This window comes from Lissotriton helveticus, chromosome 6 (assembly GCF_964261635.1).
Source record: "Lissotriton helveticus chromosome 6, aLisHel1.1, whole genome shotgun sequence".
In the NCBI taxonomy this organism is placed as follows: domain Eukaryota; kingdom Metazoa; phylum Chordata; class Amphibia; order Caudata; family Salamandridae; genus Lissotriton; species Lissotriton helveticus.
In genome coordinates this window covers 86,302,275-86,323,615 of record NC_136067.1, presented here as the reverse complement: position 1 = coordinate 86,323,615, position 21,341 = coordinate 86,302,275, and the positions used below count along the sequence as shown (strand labels likewise).

At 43.9% G+C, this 21,341-nt stretch overlaps 1 protein-coding gene across 2 annotated transcripts in view; it reads left to right on the top strand.

The window, feature by feature from the left end:
• LOC144762257 (calpain-1 catalytic subunit-like) overlaps positions 1-19,912 on the top strand; it is a 536,001-nt gene extending 516,089 nt beyond the window's left edge. For both annotated transcript variants that reach the window (XM_078647402.1, XM_078647401.1), the window contains 3 exons: positions 10,059-10,175; positions 10,441-10,499; positions 19,411-19,912. In XM_078647402.1, coding sequence (XP_078503528.1) covers positions 10,059-10,175; positions 10,441-10,499; positions 19,411-19,437 — 203 coding nt within the window. In that variant the 3' untranslated portion in view covers positions 19,438-19,912. The remainder of the gene's footprint in view (positions 1-10,058; positions 10,176-10,440; positions 10,500-19,410) is intronic.
• Positions 19,913-21,341: the final 1,429 nt, after the last annotated feature.

The following is a 21,341-nucleotide window of genomic DNA, read 5'->3' as shown; positions in this document are numbered from 1 at the left end:
GACTATCCCCGACCTGGTGAAGGCCCGGCTTACTAACGGTCACACATTCCGACCCACAATTTGGAAGAGCCACACCCTTTCTTGGCGTGGGCGAATAGCAGCGGTCAAGAGGACGCTTTTGATAAAAATTCTATATGTAATGCAAACCCTTCTCCTCCAAACCCCCCCACAGATGTTGGACAAGCTACAATCTCTTATACAGGACTTTATTTGGGAAGGCAAGCACGCCAGAATGTCCAGGGGCCGTGCCTTCTTCCCCTGTTGGCTGGACGGCTGGGAGTTCCGAACCTGCTTTGCTCCTATCAAGCAGCGCAGCTGCACTACATGGTGGAATGGTCCCGACCCTACACTGAAAAGCATTGGTGCTTTATAGACAAGGCTATCTCGGGTATACAACCAAGTAATTTGAGTTGTATGTTGATCATCTGGGCAAGATATTCTGCAAGTCAGATAGTGGCTTCCACCACTATGAGGACAATACACAGCTGTACCTCAAGACTGATAGCACAGAATGCATTGCCAATCTGTTCCAATGCCCATGGACTCAAGCTCACGGATGTCCCGGATTAAACTTAAACTTAACCCTCAAAACACTGAATTACTCCTATTATTCCCTGAAATTTCTAAACTCCTTCCTCCAGACTAAGCTACAGGCCCTAAATATCATCTCCAAGACTGTGAAATCAGCAGGATTCCTATGCATCTTGTTCGATAGGTCCCTCAATCATGATCTTCATATCAAAAACATTTCTAAACGTGCTAGATGTCAACTAAAGCTGCTACAAACCACGAGACCCATCATTCCCAAACATGACTTTAAAGCTGCAGTCCAGAACTTGTGATATCTCACAAAGAATATGGGAACTCTCTAATACCTGAACTGGCTATGTCTTGTATAAACCCTCCAGAAGCTATCCTCCACTCTAAAGCCGAGCTGACCACCGATGTGAGAAGAATCAGTAGAATCCCCAAAGACAGAAATGCACTTTCTAACATGAGAAATGTATCATTTAACATTGCCACACTGTATATGGGTCTTGATTAGTAACAAAATGTTCCCTTTTCACTCAAGTAGAATATGAATCAGTTGATGGGTTGGGTAAAAGATACAGATTAATTATCACGCTATGTTCTGCAATGATGTGATATAGTTTTATTTAATGTTACTCTTATTTAACGATTTTAGTTAATCTATATTTAATTGTTTTTGACTTGAGAAAACTCAACAGATTTACACCCATTCTCTACTACCTAACATATGAATCTCGCTTCACATATAAAACAGTTTGTGTTGCTTTTAAGCAATACACTTTCCTTTGGCTCAATAAATTATGAGCACATGCATTACAGGTTTGTAACTGAATTTTGCATCACACCTGTGAATTGCTCTTAAGAATACTACCCATCAGTAGGTAAAGTTAAAGGTTTTCATAATTCCTGGTCCATCCTATAACCTTTGATTTTTCTAGATTGGTCCTAAGTCAAATCCACCCACAAAGGATGCAAGAATCTTGCTCGTACAGAAGATAAATCTTATATTTGCACTTTTAGAATGCTTGTATACACATATTAAACCTGTCCCCAAGCCATTCAAGTACAGTGAAAACAGGACCAGGAGCTAGGGACTTTGCACAGTAAACCTATGATGACTATTTAATGGTTTCACTATGATCAATTACATGACTGACTGATGATTAAAGTCAAAAGTTATTTCCTGTGAAGTAATGCTTTATCCACTAACTAACCCAACAGGCATTGCGGTAGATTGTCAGATGAATGGAATACTTCTAATTGCAGATTCCTCGTCTTTAGAATATACTCAGTCGCCACATGGGATCTGGAAAATTCTTCAGCAGTGCTTCTGCATGCCGACAAGTAGCACCGTGTGGCTGCAGGGTGTCTCTGTACCACCGCAAAAATGATAAAGTGGGCACCACCTGTGTGGTGACTTCAGTTCCTTTCGTTCCGCGCCCATCTACGCAAATCTGGAGCTCCGATTCCATCTTTGTTGGTCTGCCAGTGATTTCCAAAATTCTTACAGAAAGTGTGCTTAATCCCATCTTGCTTCTCGAAATCTGGTGAGAAGTCACATGGGCATCAATTAATTTCCAACCTTCCTCTGCCAGTGCTCGAGACTGTACTTATACTGGTCCAAGCTGCTACCCCGGCTTCTTGGACCAGGCCAGTGCCTGCTGTGCCCGCACTGTTCTCAGACCTAATCTACACACCTGCTTCCAACTCCAAAACCGAGATCGGCCTGTGGCAGGCCTGTGCCATGCTATGAGATTCCAAATGTGCAGCCCGTCATTATGCAACCAGACTCTAATCGTAATCGCCCTCTTTCTCGATGCCAGTCCTACAAAAGGCTAGCGGGCTTTATCAGATCTAATTCTGACACGGTTCAAGGCATATCAAATCTTCCTCATGACACTGATGATGAGGAGGCAGACGACCTACTCCACCCTCACTAATCAGATGATGGTTGATAGCTACACTTAAACAAGCATTTGCAAAGCAAAACATCTGGCATTACTGAAAGTTTAAGCTATTGGCATTGCATTATTATTTGCTACGTCAGTGGCTCAAACAGTAATGCAAGACCTATTGAATTGCAAATGCTTTTTTTTATATTTTGTACAGAAGCTTAAATTATAGTGCAAAGTATAAAAAAAATTGACAAGCGAATAGATTTTGCAAAGACAAAACCTATTGGCTTTGCCAATGCTTTCTAAAAAAACACTTCCTAAATCATGTTCCTGCATGTGTGATGTGAGGCAGCGTATGGCCAGATGGCCTACACAAGTTGTGCCTAATCTGAATCTTCCCACAGCCCAAAACATTGAATGAGAGTCTAAATGTATGCGCCGTGGATTATTAGAAGTGTCTCTACGTGGAGTACCATTAAAAGTACTGTGTGTAAGCCCCATGTCTTCAACAACAGCCTTACTTATTTTGAGTGCAAAGCTCATATTGGAACTTTATTATCTGCATAAAGAGGATTTGTGAGGGAAGTGTCATGTGCTGCTCATGACTGCTGATGCGTGAATGGTACGTTAATAAATGTGTAACTGGGTTTCTTCAGGAAATTACTGAAGAAACAAGGTCAAGACTAATATGAACATTATCAATAACAAAAGGGGGAGAGAGAGAGAAATTAAATCGAAATGGATTTGTTCTCCCTAAACATATGTAAATAAACAAACAGAATCCACTCCTCGGGTATGGGGCGTATCCTCCACAGTTGGGGAACAGCTTCCTTGTTTTTGGGTCCCCTCACACACCAACAGGCCCATTGGTGTCATGCTTCATCATCAGGGTCATCGTACCCCTCTACGGGGTACGGCGTGCAGCGACCTACGGATACGCGGGAGCACTTGATAGACTACGGGCCCGATTCACAGAACTAACTTACGACAAAATCCTAAACTTACTACTTTTGGTATTCACAGAAGTTAGGATTTTGTCTTAAGTTTGTCTTAAAACAGACTTAAGACAGACTTAAGTTAGGATTTTGTCTTAAGTCTGTCTTAAGTCCGTCTTAAGACAAACTTAAGACAAAATCCTAACTTCTGTGAATACCAAAAGTAGTAAGTTTAGGATTTTGTCTTAAGTTAGTTCTGTGAATCGGGGCCCAAGTGTGGTGTGGATGGGGGATTTTTATGAGAGTGTGTGGTGGGGTTTAAATCTAGGTGAAGGTTAAAAAGGACCTGGCTCGTGGTGGGACTAAAAAATATTTAGAGCATATGGCCATGTCTGAACTGGGGTGGCAGAGTGGGCTAAAGAACGGTGATGGATTAAACCCAGATCAGTTGACTGGGGGTGAGTGCTTGTATTGTCAACGCTCCGTCCATCATTTCCTTTGTTTTTTCTTTGTTCGCCATAAGTTGGCAGGGTATGCTCAGACGTGAGTCCCTTGCTCACTTTGCCACTGGATTCAAGCAAGCCGGGCTGAAGACGGCTGAAATGCCAGAAACCGGTTTCCGGTCCAGGGAAGGCATGGCTTGGCAGTTCGGGCTGGACTGTTCCCATGAGGCACAGGGTCAGACTGATTTGCATATGGCCATGTCTGAACTGGGGTGGCAGAGTGGGCTAAAGAACGGTGATGGATTAAACCCAGATCAGTTGACTGGGGGTGAGTGCTTGTATTGTCAACGCTCCGTCCATCATTTCCTTTGGTTTTTCTTTATTCGTCATAAGTTGGCAGGGTATGCTCGGACGTGAGTTCCTTGTTCACTTTGCCACTGGATTCAAGCAAGCCGGGCTGAAGACAGCTGAAATGCCAGAAACCGGTCCTCGGTAGCTTGTTTCCGGTCCAGGGAAGCCATGGCTTAGCAGTTCGGGCTGGACTGTTCCCATGAGGCACAGGGTCAGACTGATTTGCATATGGCCATGTCTGAACTGGGGTGGCAGAGTGGGCTAAAGAACGGTGATGGATTAAACCCAGATCAGTTGACTGGGGGTGAGTGCTTGTATTGTCAACGCTCCGTCCATCATTTCCTTTGGTTTTTCTTTATTCGTCATAAGTTGGCAGGGTATGCTCAGACGTGAGTCCCTTGCTCACTTTGCCACTGGATTCAAGCAATCCGGGCTGAAGACGGCTGAAATGACAGTAATCGGTTCTTGGTGGCTTTGGTCCGGTCCAGGGAAGGCATGGCTTGGCAGTTCGGTCTGGACTGTTCCCATGAGGCACAGGGTCAGACTGATTTGCATATGGCCATGTCTGAACTGGGGTGGCAGAGTGGGCTAAAGAACGGTGATGGATTAAACCCAGATCAGTTGACTGGGGGTGAGTGCTTGTATTGTCAACGCTCCGTCCATCATTTCCTTTGGTTTTTCCTTGGTTGTATTCAGGGTCACAGATGATTCACCGTTGCAAGCCGTCCAGTAATGCCGTAGGAAAGGGCCTAAATGTTTCTCCTCTTCCAGATAAGAACATGGATGGTGGCTCACTCTATGCACATGGAAAGAGTGGGTTGAGGGAAAAATTGCATTTATGCTCAGAGGGTGGGAGAAGGCTCAATGGGAATCCGGAGGGTGAGAGCGCTCACTTTGAAGCCCTGAGGGTTCCTGTGGTGGCATAGTAAAAAAAATTTAAAAGCCGGTCAGTATGCAAGCATTTAAGTGTAAACAATGTGTAGTTTGTCTCTGCTGCTCCCTTTTCACGGAGGAGCCATGAGTGGCGTACCCAGGGAGGTTGTAGCAGGGGAAGGACACCGCAAGGGCCATGTATGGCATGCTCCGGGAGGTGGTAGCTTGAGAAGGGCACCGCATGGGCCAAGAGTGGCGTGCCATGGGAGGTTTTGTCCGGGGAAGGTCACCGCACGGGCCAAGAGTGGTGTAGGTTGGAAGAGCACCAAACGAGGAGATACATAGTGAGAGCAGTGGCACCGAAGACAAAGACAGGGGCTGCGCTTGTACTGTACGCAAGGGCAGCAAAAGAAAAAGAGTTCTGCCAAATAAGTAAAAAGCCCTGAAAATGTAGGTAAACTGTACTTGGCGGTGCTGCTTAGCCTTTAACGGAACTAATCTATGGACTGCAGGAACCAATTAGGAGCCAGGAACTAAGAGCAACGGAGGACTTAACCAATGGCAACCAGCAGGCGGGTTTACATTCCTGATTCTGTTTACAGCAGGTCTTTCAGACAGCGCACCTTAGTCTTGACCTAAAACTGACTGTGGGCTAGAGACATCCCCAGAGATAGAGACAGTGAAAGAAAATGCCTATTTCACAGTAGTAGGGCAAAGGGCAGCAGAGGTTCTAGACTTTCTAAACTAAAGATAATTTGTTAGATGAAGCTCTTCAATCAGGCCCAACCTCATCTTACAAACACCCTTTTTGCCTTAGTAAGTCCATCGATGGCCCTAGTGTCCCGGACTTTCTAACAAAGCATACTGTGCCTGAAAGCCTGGGAGTTGAGGCGTGCACTAGTAAAGTGAAGCCAAAAGCCTTTCTCTAAAATGAGTTGTATATAAAGTTGAAATAAGTTAATGTGCTTGGCAAGAAGTTAGCTTAGCCCTGCTGTCCTTCGATACAGTGTGCTTTCTTGGCAGGCTCACCTTTGCTTTAAGGGACATGCTCAGCAGGATCTTGCTGGTCATCCCAGATGACCTAGGTCTTGCCTCATCGGTCAAAACGATACAGGATGACTAGGATGCAGCTAAGTATGTGTTATCTGCTGGTCTGGATACCACAGATTATATAGGCAAAACAACTGGCACCCATGTTGCTCTAAGGCGGCACACCGTTGCAGGATCAACAGGGTTCTCAGGAGCTGTCCAAGCATCCCATATGGACACTGCCACACTTTGATGGGTCTAGATTGTTCAGGGAACAATCGGATTTGGAGCTCGAATGATTTAAATACTGTAGCATTTAACACACAAAGGATCGCAGGGATCAAGGAAGCCTGGGGTACTAATCCCTAAGAAATACTATATATCACACAAAGTACATCCGGCTGTTTATCTTGAGGAGGTGGGAGAGTGAGGTGCTGTGTCAGCGGAAGAAAACTAGAGCAAGAAGGAGACATTTCTTTCAAGATGAGAACCTCACTCAACGTTAGGTGACATGCTTCATCATCTGGGCTCCCTCCTCACACCGAAGTGTGGGCTACAACTCCCCGAAGGGAGGAGCTGAGGTGGTTTTCTCAAGATGAGAGTTAGGTAAGAGGTGAAAGAGGGGCAGAGTGCAAGATTTAAAAATGTCTCTTTGGGTCCACTAAATCTTTATTGGGTGGCTTCAAGGACACAGTAAAAAGAGAGAGGACTGGGGATTGAACAAATATATCCCTAGATATAAATCATGTAGGTCAACAGGGTTCTACCATGTGTTGATCCCTTAAAGAAATCCAGTTGCATTCATCAGGACAATATTGAGTAGTCACTCTGCAAATGTGAGAAATTATAAATATACTGGCCACCACAGGAACAGGGCAGTCAGGTGTTCAACAATCCAAGTGATTCCTACAGGGTTCGTCTTTTCTGAAAACCAAATGAAAAATAATCACAAATTCATTTTCTAAACATTCCCTGAAGGAAAACCCACATTCTTGGCATTGGTAAATATTGTAGCGCCACAGCTTGATCTTTGGAATTGCTAACCCCAACCAAGAAGTTCCACTGTCAGCACTTAAGATTCAGGGGTTATATACGAGGGCTAGCCTACCAATTTTGGTCCTCCCAACCTGCGCAACAGAAAGCCTTGTAGTTTCAGGACTGAGCCTGACCCCACCAGCAAGGACAGCAGTCTTCTAACTCCTTCTCCCCTGTTGAAGGATCTGTTAAGCTTTGAGTTGCCCACATATATTCACCAGCCAGTAAGGACCAGGCTACAGCTTTTCCTCCTCAGCTGGATATCCATCACGTAAGACATATGGATCATGCAATTTGTACAAAGGTGCAACACCTTCCTTTCACTTTCTCACCCCCTCTTCAATCCTCCCCCAAGCCCTCAAGCCTTCTTCCCACATCAGAAGGTTTTTTGCAGGAGCACTCTGCTCTGTTGAGGCAAAAAGTCAATCTGCTGCTGGCCAAAGTGCCATCTCGAGGGCTACAGATTCGGAAAAAGTCAGGTTTGCTCTTCATGCTACTCCGTATGCTGAAGAAGGACGGAAGACAAAGGCCTAAAATGAACCTCCAAACATTGTGCCTTTTTAAGGAAAGACCTATACAAAATGTTCACTATGGCTCAGAACCTCCCTGCTCTGGACTCAGAAGACTGGATGGGGTCCATGGATTTGCATGACACGTAGTTTCAGTCCCACAGATGGTATCTGCAGTTCACAGTGGGGGTCACATCCTTTCCAATTTGCCATGCTCCCTTTCAGCTTCACCTTCTGGGGGATTCTAAAGATGAGGAGTTTGCAGTTGCAGTATCCATCAAAAAGAATGTTACTGAATGTAAATCACATGTCCATTACGCCTACTCCATGAGGTACAAGTGCAGTGCTCAAATTTTCCTTAACGTATAAGAGTAGGCCACTCTATCTAGTTTTTACTTAGCAATCTAGAACTTGTAGTCCTACATTTCCTATTATAAAATGATAACCTTCCATCACAAAATACAAAGAAAAAAGAAAAACCCGAATAGATGATATTCTTATGCCTGAGCCTGGGATACTTGAGATCTCAGATGTGCCAAGCAGCTGGAACTTGTAGCAAGTGTGAGGAGCACTTCAGTCACATCCCCCAGCTCATACTGCAACACAATGTCCACAGGTGTCCTCACCACTGGGGGGCAAAAGTCTCGAGAGGAGGTGGTCCGAGGCTTCCCCTGGCTCTGCCCTGGATTGGTGGTGATCCTGAAACAGCTGCTGGAATTATGAGCTATTAATAGCTAAATTATTAATGTGACTATCACTCAAAAGACATTGTCTTTTTCTTTATTTCAGGCCTTTTTTCTCTCTCTGCTAAGTCTTTTAAAAATGAAAGTTAATGGTATTTTTGCCATTGGACTGGCAGGGAGGGTACCTTCCTGGGACCCCTGACCTCTCTTTGCACTGTGACATGCTTTCCATCGTTTAACCTGTGTAGGCATCGCCCACAGCTGCGCTCCCTATCAATGCTGCCCACCTGTTTCAATGATCAATAAGGCTGTTTTAAGGTCTCATCACAGCGAGGATGCAGAGGGTGGTGGTGCAGTCGTATCGTGCACAGCTGAAGGTGTACCCAGGTTTGGATTGCGATCAAAAATAGGCTGGGCACCCCCAAAGAAAGAGTGGCCCACATTTGTGCATTGCCCCTTTTTGCAAAATGTTGCTTCAGTGTTCTAAGTGGTAAAAAAGAAGGAGGGGGTTCTAAATAAAACATGTTTTGTTAACTTCACTGAGATAAAAAAAATGCAAATGTTGCCTGGACTCTTTGTGCAACGATTAGTTCACACCGGTCAACCACACCCGACATGACTGAAGACACTTCTGCTCAGACCCCCTGCCCTTGGTCAAGCTGCAGACATTAAAGTGACCAACCAGCCCAAGTCAGCTTCTTGTGTCAATGGGTCGGTCAGGTGGAGGACTGGCAATTCAACCTCTGGCCCCTTGGTGAAAGGGGGGTAATAGAGGTCCACCTGCCTCCAGTTACAGTCCTCTAGATAGGCTGCTCAGTCCTGCATTGGGCAGCTAGCGGCATCTGAACAAATTGGCTACCACGTTCCCCCAAAAAATCGACACACAGCTGCAACTCAGATACCGGCCCATCGCCCATTATACGAATGCCCGCCTTACCGATCCGGCCTGTTGCCACCTTTCTCAGAGAAAAATTCCGGCCATCTGTTTGCATTTTAACATCCTGCAAAGCTCCAGACATGAGTCTAAAGTACACTCAGGGGTCAGTGAGGCAGCTGTCAAACACATTTTAAAGTGTTTCTTTTTATATTTATTGGTTAAATGATCAACTAATAAGGAAACGAATACAGGCGTTAGGTGATTTTTCTAATTATTGTACCAGCTGGGGCATTAAAGTCCAAGTCCAATGCACAGCAAAGAGTGGGGAAAATGTCCTGGAGCATTCACGACTGCCTCTCCACCCCACCCTTCTCCATGGTTTATGAGTCGTTTAAAGAAACTGATTGGGATGGGCACCTTCCGCAGTACACAGCAGGTAAAGGGCTGCCACGAACGGCTCCAATCACTGATCCTGCAAGGAGAAAGAGGTTAGCTGAGATCCAATCAGGCACACTCTGGAGTGTGGTATTTGGTACACATGCACTAACTACCCAATCTATTGGCTGCCTGTGACAGCACTGGATGGGAACAAGAGTACAGGGTAGGAAATTTCTATTTGTTGGTCAGAAATGCGCTGTGAGCTCAATAGCTGATTTGCGGCAGCGTTTTGAGTGCTTAACGTAAGGCGGACAATTTCCTGAATGTGTTAGTCTAACTTGCCTGTCATGTGCAGATCCAAGGCGATACCCAGGTGTGCTTGATGAACGCTGTGTTTTCCTGTTGATCTCATGACAGTGTTTGTTGAACAATAGAACACTGGAGGGGTTGATTGAACCCCACAGTGCTGAGGTTTCAGCTGATACTGAGATTAACCTACCTTCCTTTGGTGTTTTCCAGGGTTCAAGCTGAATAAAAAAGTCATGCAGGTTCTGGTACCTCGTTACTCCGACACCGCACTGGGGGTCGACTTCGATAACTTTGTCTGCTGCCTGGTCAAGCTGGAGGCCATGTTCAGTAAGTGCTTTTTTAGGAAGTTCAACCTTGGGCATCGAAGGACACTCTTTGTTCTGCTAACTCCCTTCTGACCTCTTTGTTGATGAGTCCTCTTCTCACACTCTGCTTCTATATCGTAATTCTTCATGCTTGAGGTCCCTCTGGCCTTCTGTGCTGATATGGCTGGCAAAAGTCTTGGCTGCTCTGTCATTGTGCACAGCACAACGTGTGTCAGGCTCTTGACCTGCTCTTACAACAAAACTAATTGTTCCCCTGTTTGCTTTAGGGCTCTTCAATTCGATGGCCAAAGACGACAGTGTAATTTCCGCCATCGGCCTGGCAGAGGTAAGCTGCTTGGAGCACCTACTTCTATTTCCACTTAGCACAAGAGCACATGAAGGCAGTGATAAGTGGCATTAGGGGCCTAACCACAGTAGAAAGAAAGGGTTGTGCAGGACCATGCCGTCGAGTGGAACTGGTCTCTATCAAATGTCAAGGTATGTCCAATGTATGTCAAGGAAGGCTAGGACTATGCCAGATTTTCAGGATATCCATATATCATGAATTGACATACATTGAGTCAAAATATACATACAAGTTGAATCTTCTGCACGTTTACAGTAGAGTTGGCTACAAAAGGAACCCTTTTATAAGCACTGCTTAGAATATACATAAAGAACGAAGTCTGCATACATACAAGAATAAGGTTATGCTTAAGCATATCATAAGACTGCAATAGGATGCTGCAGATCATGAGTGCCCACCAGAGTCTGTCCAAGAGCGATGGAACATTGCCAGATATTCACAAAAGCAAATGTGTGTAACCAGCAATTCAATTTTTACTTTAAATATATCTATTTCGTTTGAGAATTTCCTGAAAATGTGGCATGGAGTGGGATCTTCTGGACTTATGAGCCACAAGAAACTGACTAAAATGTAAAGGATATCAGACTCTTGTCCCTACGCATCGACAAAGTGTGATGACTAGTGATCCCTTACAGGTAGGGCAACTAGAAGTATGTAGTAATAGAAAACCACATTATGCGACAGGGTTGGCCAAATGAAAATGAGTTACTTACCTGGAACTGCAGTTCTCAAGTTTTGGAATATTTCATAAATTCAAATGCTTGAGTCATTCCATGCTATAGGAGTGGGAGTACCACAGTACGACAACTTCAACGAACGGACACCAGACTCCGAATCTACTCCCTCCTCCAACAGTGCCCGCAAACCCTTCATCTCTGCCTGGACCCCAACCACCACTGAAGACACTGAATCAACCATTAAAGGCATTCACTCAGGAGCCCCCAGGGACCCCTGCCCTTTGCACATCTTCCACAGAGCCGCCATCGCACTAGAACTACGGTCCACCATCAACACCACCTTCAAAACCGGCATTTTTCCCGATGACTGGAAACGCGCAGAAGTCAAGCCCCTGCTCAAAAAGCCCACTGCAGATCCTTCCGACACCAAAAACTACAGACCCATTTTCCTTCTCCCCTTCGAAGCTAAAGTCACTGAGAAGACCATCAACGCCCAACTAACAAAATTCATCAAAGACAACTCCATCCTTGACCCCTCCCAATCCAGATTCCACAGTAACGACAGCATCAAGAATGCTCTACTTGCCCCCACAGGCGACATCGCACCCTCCTTGACCAAGACCACACCGCAGTGTACTCGACCTCTCCGCAGCCTTCGACACATCTCTAACTGCACTCTCACCGCCGGACTATATGACGCTGGCACACAGGGAACCGCCCTTGAATGGCTCCACTCCTTTCTCACCATCAGAACCCAAAGAATCAAATTGCCACCACTACTCTCGGAAGATCAACTGCGGAGTAGCGCAAGGATCGTCACTCAGCCCTTCAATATCTACATGGCCCCACTCGCTGCCATCATCAGAAAGCACGGACTCAACATAGTCTCCTACACCAAAAACATCCAGCTCACCCTCTCCCTCACCACAGATCCCGTCACCACCAGACTCCGCTTCCAGGAAGGAATGAAGGACGTCATATCCTGGATGAGCAGAAGCTGGCTGAAGCTCAACTCAGAGAAGACAGAGGTCTTTGTCCTCAGACCCTACCCCACCACATGGGACAACAACTGGTGGCAAACCGCGCTCGGCCATCCTTCGCAAGTCCTTCAAATGGATGCCCCAGAATCAAGGGAGACCGTCCCCTGTGCACTCATAACCAGCAGACTGGACAATGAAAACACCCTCTACGCAAGAATCGACAAGTCTCTGTTACGCAAACGCCAGACCATACAGGACACCGCAGCCAGACTCGTCCTCAGATTCCCCCGACAAGAACACATTACCCAGCACCTGCGAGACCTCCACTGTCTCCCTGTTGAGAAAAGAGTGACCTTCAAGACACACACCCATGCGTCCAAATGCCTCCACAACACCAGACCTCAATGGCTCAACAAGAGAATCTCCTTCCACGTACCGAAGAGAAACCTCCGATCCGCTGATCTCGCCCTCGCTGAACCCCGCGCATCCGCAGCGCCAGAACAGGTGGAAGAGCTTTCTCCTACATCACGGCCAAGACTTGAAACGAGCTCCAGATCAACATCAGACGCGCCCCCTCTCTTCACATCTTCAGGAAGACCCTCAAGAACTGGCACTTCGACTGATCGGAGCTGCCTATTCTCCCTACAACCCCCCCCCAGCACCTTGAGACCCTCACGGGTGAGTAGCATACTTGACAATTCCCTGATTGATTGACTATTAGAAAGCAATGTGTATTACTACAATAGACTATAATAACAATGTACCATAGGTTTTATAGCCTATCTATGTCCAAAAAAAAAAAACAAAGCAGAAACTTTAGCCGGTCAGGTGACAACACCCTCCAGAATACTCCAAAGAGAGACTAAATCCCTCAGGTTTCCGAGCAAAAGTAGAATAGTTTAGCATTAAATAAAAGGGGAGCCTCTCAGGGGAGGAGGGTCGGTCACATGTTAATTTATGAAAGATACCAATCCTGGCAAACTACAATAACAGGTAAGTAACTAATTTTCTTCTCCAGTATTCGATCTTTCATGGATTCACAAACTTGAATCACAATAGTTAGCAATAAATCAAGTCAACAACCATAAAATTGTACACAGCAGATGGTGGAAAAGAAAGGTAAGAAAAGGCTCACCTCATTGAGACAGTTGTCGCAACATTGCTTGTCCCACAGCTACATCAGTCTTCTCTGTTGCATCCAAGCAATGAGGCCTCATGAAGATGTTTCTGCTAGGCAATGTTGCTGCTTGGCAAATGGGCTGGATGGGTACACCAGCAAAGAGAGCTGTAAAGGTGGGCGTTAACCTTGTATTGCAATGGCTTCCCTTCTTGCCTGTGGCAAATTTAGACAGTAGATGCAATCTGTCTGGCAATGGTCTGTTTAGAGACTGGGGAACCTTTCCTGAGATTGCTATAATCAACAAATTGAGGAATTCAATGATTTCCCTGCAACAGTTTGAGGATTTGGAAAGAATGCCCATAGAATTACTGGCTCATTCAAGTGGAAGTCTGAAGGGACCTTGGGGATAAACACAGGATTGTACCGAAGTATTACACTGTCTGACTAGAAGTAGGGGAAAAGTTCCTTAATGGTAAATGCCTGAATGTCACTCACTCGTTTGGTAAATGTGAGAGTTACGAAAAGCGCAGTTTTCCATGTGATGTACTTTAATACTGCTTTGTGAATGAGCTCAAATGGTGTTCTCATGAGCTGTCCTAGCATCACATTAAGGAACCACAATGGCAGAGGAAATGTTCTGAAGCGGCCTTTGAGGAATTGTTTTCTAATTCTGCTAGACCATAAAGAAAGGGCATTACTGGAGCGCCTAAATCTGGAAATTGCTGCCAGATGCACTCTGATGGAAGAATGAGTCAAGCCGGATCGTGCCAGATAGAGTAGATACGGGAGAATTTGCTCCAGTGGCGATGTGAAAGGGTGAACCTTAGATCCAACACGGTGCACAGACATAATATCGACTCCAAAATATCGTTTGGACAGAATATCGAGTCAAAAATATCGTTTGGACAAAATATCGACAGGACAGAATATAGACAGCCAAAATATCGTTTTTAAGGTAAGTGAAGTAATATCGACTGTAAATAATATAGAAAGTGAAAATATGTAAGTATATAATATAGATAGTAAAAAAAAGTGTTTTTATTTTTAGGGTTCAGGGTCAGTTTTGGGTTTTTGGGTAAAGGGGTATTTTTAGGGTTCAGGGTCAGTTTTGGGTTTTTGGGTAAAGGGGTATTTTTAGGGTTCAGGGTCAGTTTTGGGTTTTTGGGTAAAGGGGTATTTTTAGGGTTCAGGGTCAGTTTTCAGTTTTTGGGTAAAGGGGCATTTTTAGGGTTCAGGGTCAGTTTTCAGTTTTTAGGTAAAGGGGTATTTTTAGGGTTTAGGGTCAGTTTTCAGTTTTTGGGTAAAGGGGTATTTTTAGGGTTCAGGGTCAGTTTTGGGTTTTTGGGTAAAGGGGTATTTTTAGGGTTCAGGGTCAGTTTTCAGTTTTTGGGTATTATTTTATTATATTTTGTCACTATATATATATGTTTTAATAAATATGAAATAAAAAAATATGTATTTAACTTTCATTAATTATTTAATTATTATAAGTTAATTTAAGTAATTTTAAGTATATTTTAGTAATTAATTATTAATATTAATTTAATTTAACACTGTTTTTAGTAAATACGATATTTTTTACAACTATATTTTTGTAAACGATATTTTTAACTCGATATTTTTGTACTTACCTGTTTGTAGATAGAAACTCGATATTTTGACTGTCAATATTTTGTCAACGATATTTTTGATGGTCGATATTCTGTCCCTCGATATTATTTCAGTGATCCATCCAACACACCAGATGCAGAAGCATTTCCATTTCAGTTTATAAGTTCTGTGCATAGTGTCCGCTCTTGCTTTGGCAAGTATTTTCATGCCGTCTGAATGCATATCTAACCTGGCAAACTCATAAATGTAGCGATGTCGGGTTGGGATGACTAATTTGGTCCTGGTTCATGGTCAGTAGCCCTAGTATTGGTCTAAGAAGAATGTGAGATTGTTCCGATAGGAGCTCCATGAACCAGAACTGACTGAGTCACTTGGAAGCAATGAGGAGAACTTGTCAAGGCTCTCTCTTCAGTTTGCTGAGCAACTTCGGAATCAATGGGATAGTGGGAAAAGCATAAGCATAGATTCCTGACCATCTAATTGAAAAAGCATTCCCCCATGCGAACTTGCGAAGAATTGGCATTTCTTGTTCGCCACTCTAATGGTCATGGCCGCCATGAGAGAGAATCGCTTCTTGATGTTGTCTAGCCTATGACCATCTCTCTCCAAAGGAGTGGAAACTGGAGTAGACAGAGCGATGTTGGACTGCTTGGGATACCAAGGAGTCTGGTTTTCGCTGGCCAATCCAACAAGTTGGAAAGCCATCTGGCACCTTCTATTTTTTTGTCTAGTCTAGGGATGACGGCTGAAACTGTTGCTGGGTTTTTCATTGCTTTGGGACCTTTTTGCCAAATAAAATCAATAATAGGAAAATACCGAACAGATTTCTCGGTGGACTCTCTAAAATCATAGAGGAAACAATCTGCTTGTTTAGTCAGAAGTTCAAGTTCAAACCTTTTAGCCGCCCTTTCCATGAGTTTATGGAAGCTGCCAATACTGGTGGAGGTGCCTAGGGGGGTGGTGTGGAGGGTGGGCGGGAATTGGGATAAGATAGTCATCCCACTCATTTGGAAATGAGACAGTGTCTCTTATTTCTCCCTCTTCTCTGTCTTTGTCAGTAGAAGGAGCATCATCAGCTGGGGGGTCAGCCAGAGTATCCAACAATCTTGATAGAGGAGTTGAAAGTGTAGCAAGCAGTCGCAATGATTGCGGGAGCAGAGTAGGAATTTGTGAAAATGGCATCGTTTTTGGCGTTTGTGGGATAGGAGTGGTGGCCGAAAATGTTGGAAAGCTGCGGTAATAATCTTGGAGCATACTTAGCAAATTGCTTACAAGAGACATAGGTGTTTGAATAGAGGGTACTTGTAGTTGTTTACCTTGCATTGAATACTCTTCTTGGCATTATTCAGAGTGATTTCTTGCAGTACAGTAGAGTTCCTCATGATATTGCTAGTCATCGTCATCAAATCCCGACATTTTACATTAAGTTGGGATGGACTATGAGCCACTCTAAAGGGCCATCCTTCATCAGAGTCATCCTCCTCATCCAATAGGAGTGCAGGTGGGTAGGGCTTTACTTTACATGGAGAAGTGTGGGCTCATGAATTGTCCCTGTAGAAGACTTATCCCCAAAATAGATTAAGAATAATGGAGGAAATGCAGGTTTTAGAGCTATTATTGTTGTCGACGTCTTCGATTGATCTATAGTGATGGATTATTCTGACTCCCTCATCAACAGTATCATTGTCCACGAGCCCACTATGGACGGTATCACCACCAATGGCTCTATGGTCGACGGTATTATAGTCATCTGCTGTGGCAAAACAGTTAAACGGTGTGGCATTGGCAATGACAGTGTCGTTGACGGGAACGTCATCATCGACGTTAACCAGGGACGTCAACGGCAGAATCTTTGTCAACAGTGATTTCAGGATTCTCCCGTTATGATCTTTGTGGATGACATTGGTGACAATAAAACGGTCATGGGCAAAGATGCTGTGGTAAACGTCAATGTTAAGGTCATTGTTATAATCAGAGACAGTGTCATCGACAAAGTGGTCGTCGACTGAGCCGTTGCTTAACAAGAACATACATATAAAACTAGAAGGCTTCTCAGGGATCTGGTTGTCGCCTTTAAAGATTTTTAAGCACGCTTCAGCTGAGCTTCTTTAAGAGAAGGATTATTAGGCTCAGAATTAACATTTTATGAAGCAATTGTTGCTGTTTTTCAAGAAGGACAGTCCTCATGCCTCTTTAAGTGCCCAGAAGTGGTATGGTGAGACTTCACCACCTTAGAAGGTGGCTCTAAGGAGACTTAGCTAGAATGCTCATTAAATTCCTTGTTTCCTTTACAGACCCCCGAGGAAGGGTCAACCTCGACCCGAAATGCATTGGGTAGAAGTTAAATGTTTAAGTTATTAATCGCCTAAAATCAATGGAGTAATTGAATTCACTTTGAAAAACGAAAGAATAAAAAGGAAATGAAGTGAAATTTCTGAGAGAGTTTGACAAAGTTTTTTCGAAATAGAAGAATACATAAGTATGAGACCATTAAGGTCATGATAACATAGTGCACGACTCCACCTGCAAGTGGGATTTCCGCTTTCTCTATTTTTGATTTACTTAGAACAGTGCTCCTAGACAAAGCACTTTAAAGGAGTAAGTAGCACAAACGAACGTGTGATCTTTTGATAAAAGGGATAATTCTGAGTGCCAGACGAATCATAACAAAGATCTAAGGAGACTTTCTCAGCAGATCTATCTCGCTTGTGAGAAGTTGTGGTCTGTAAAGACTGATCACTTTCCTCCTCAGTTAAAGGGTACTCCCTTGTTAGGTCGAGCATCAGCTTACATGCGCTGACTGCAAGACCTATCGCCATGACTAAAACCATTCTATTCCAACCTCCTGCTCACCGTTGGCTCATGCCACCATCATTCTTCTTTGAAGCCTCCTGTTTCTTTTTTTTTTAAACTGTTTTTATTGCAGATTTAGAAAACATACAATCATTTGGTTCGTCAGTCCCGCCATTCACAAATGTCCCATAGATATCGTTAATCAGTTATCACACAGCCGGTGAGCCCACATCCCGGAGGCCGGGCGGCGCTAGTTAGCAAGTGCTTAAACCTGGTAATAGCATAAGGAAATAATGACATCTGTTCGGCTAGATAATCCAGCATCTGCTTTTCTTCTGTCACCCCATCCCCTGGTCCCAACAAACAACCTGCACTTAAACTCAGGCGGGAAATACTAGTATCTGCTGCTATTACTGTTTGGTGTTCCTCCGTCAACCATCTCGTCCCCATGAGTAGCCGCCCTGTGGGGGCTAAACTCGCCGTATAATCCCTAAGTGGGGAAAGTGTGAGCAGTCATACAGTTCAAACAGCAACTCTTGCAGCCCTCGAAAATCAGAGTTTCATTGCCTCGATAATAGGACTTCCCACCCTCCCACTCCCTCCCTCCCCTTGAACCTTGGCTGGTGTGGGCTGGTTGTTTGGGACATGCTGTACAGTCAGTGTATGTAGATATTTAAGTAAATTCTTCTGAAGAGCTGGGTGAAAAACCAGTAGATACAGCAGAGCTCAAGGAGACTCCCATAACACGAAGTGCAGTAGAAACTCTGAAGGATTCAGCCTCTCTTGGGAGTATTCTAGAAGGTGATCATTGCCTGACTGGATAAATTCCATACTTTGGTCCTTTTTCAAAAAGAACACAGATAGGCTATAAAACCCATGGTTCATTGCCGTTATAGTCTATTGTAGTAATACACATTGCTTTATTATAGTATCATGGGACTCCCACTTTGACAACGAGGTATGATTCAAGCATGTGAACCTATGAAAGATCCAATACTGTAGAATATCCGGTAACAAAAGACAAATTTTGTGCCATGGCACATTCTGTGAGAGATTTATTTAGCTATTTTGGCATTTAAACACAAGATAATAATACATGGGAAAATGTTTCACCTCAGTAGTACCAGACTACAGCTACCACCACCTTCATGATGAGCAGTTAACCTTTTCACAGGATCTGCCACTGTGCGACACCGCTTGTTGTTCCTTTTACTTTTCTTAGTATATTTTGATCCATTTGAGCTAGAAATATCTGCACAACCAATGCATTATATGGTGGATTATTAGGCAGATGCTTAAGATCCATATGCAGGAAACGCAGCAGTGGCACCATGGCACCACTGCATAATTCCAGTAGCCCTGCATATGTGACACAAAGATGAGACACTGGAGAATACCAGAGACAATATTGAATTGAACCAAGTTTTTAGAAAAGGATCGAAATCTACCATATTTCTAATCCTTCAGGCTAATAGGGGTACAATTGTGCTATTTGCTACAGTTCTGGGTGAAGTAGGATTTGTACTGGACAAAGAGTTTGCATCTTTAAACAACATTAGCAATCAGACAATGTGGATGAGGAAAGGGCAAATTCACAGTAATAGCAGGTATTTAAAAGTTGCTCTGCTATGTCGTGTCCTCTCCACTGGGCAGTGTTGGTGTGGTTGTTGGTGTACTGATCAAATGTTGGTGTGTTTTTGCCTTCTCAGTGGCTGATGCTGACCATGCGTGGTTGAAAAGCGAGAAGTGATGCGCCTGCCAAGACCCCAACATGGCGCTATCCTGTGAATCCTACAATTGCCTCCCTCCTGTTCTTGAAAATAGGAAGACAAAAATAATCTTTGCACTATTATAACCACTATCTCTCTCCTCACTTGTGTTATTCTGCAAAACGCCGCCTTCCTGTAGAGAATGATGCATATTTCTGTAGTGCCTTCATGCTTTTAATAACCCCCGTCCCTGCAAAAGGGGAGAGGGGTGAAGGCAAGCTTCTAACCCCAGGACATGGGGCCAGCTCACAATGTGAATTATATTTTGGGGCTTTGTACTGTATTCTATAATTTGTAGGGTAGGAGGAACGAAGTGGATAGAGATTTTATTTGGGGTGGAGTTAGTAGAGTAAACTGCTTTGTTTACGTTGTGCCAAAAAGCATTAATGAATAAGGTCACTAACGGCCGTCAGTAATAAATAATTGCCTGTTTTATTCACAAGTTGGTCTTGCCTGAAATTATTGAACTCAATTAGCAAGTCCATACACCTAAGGTGAGATCACCTAAGATAACAAGTTGGTTTTGCTTTGATTAGCTTTTTCAGGTGGCTGGAAGTCCTCATAGCACACATGAGCTCTTGTGTCTTTCTCAGCATGGCATTAAATCAAAATGGATTCCTGTTTTGTCTTTTATGTTTGATGGACTTGTAATGAGTGGCACAAGAACTAGGGCACAGGTGGCGCTACAGCACCCCCATAAAACCTTAAAGAGTTTAGATAGAGAACGAATATTAAAGAGCCCTTTCAAGTGTGTTTTCTTATGGCAGCATTGGTTGTGTTTTCAAAAAAAGACTTTGACATATTGGGCCTGATTCACAGAACTAACTTAAGACAAAATCCTAAACTTACTACTTTTGGTATTCACAGAAGTTAGGATTTTGTCTTAAGACACACTTAAGGCAGACTTAAGACAGACTTGAGACAAACTTAAGACAGACTTCAGTTAGGATTTTGTCTTCAGTGTGTCTTAAGTCTGTCTTAAGTTTGTCTTAAGTTTGCCTTAAGACAAACTTAAGACAAAATCCTAACTTCTGTGAATACCAAAAGTACTAAGTTTAGGATTTTGTCTTAAGTTAGTTCTGTGAATAGGCCCCATTGGGTTGATATTATTGGTCAGCACCCCCCAAGCTAACATTTGTTCCAGGACAATGGGAATGAACACCGAGATACACTTTACTTTATTTTTTAACACTGTTGTTACACATTGGGAAATGCTCTTTGTCTGTGAAAGAGTCCGCTGTGGTGGCAAAAGCAGCCACCTAACTAAGGCATATGAAGTCATATTGCCATTTCACATGCAAATTTTAAATGATGCATTGTGCAGTTGTAGGCATACGTTTTATACTGCCTTTGGAAAAACACATTATGCTATTTACATAGCTCAATAAAAGTGTGAACTTATTTCTTTATCATCAATGAAAGTTTATTTCTGGATGATGAAAGGATTTACCACAATAACGTTTCTGTTTCTAGATCAAATAGCTTATAAGGTTATAGATACATGAATATGTGTGTGTGTGTTCCTAGCATGTGTTGCTGCAAATACACTGCATACTCCTTCTATCTAGTGTAGGGCTCAGACATTTGTAAGTTGCAAGGTGTGCTTCAAGTCACAAGGTATAGTATGACTCCTCCCTTGGAACGACATCTGGTGGCCTCCAGACCTGGGACCCACACCCATCTCACATACAGCTATTATTCATGCAAGGACACTATTGGGAACTAGCCAGGCCCAGGTAAGGTACCTCACAGTCATGGTCTAGTGCTACGGGGCCACAAGGTAGGTGGCACCGCTGCCCTCTCCTTCCATCCATTGTCTAGCACTGCAAGTCCCAGGATAGGAGAACTCTCCTCCCGCTGCACCTTGGCAC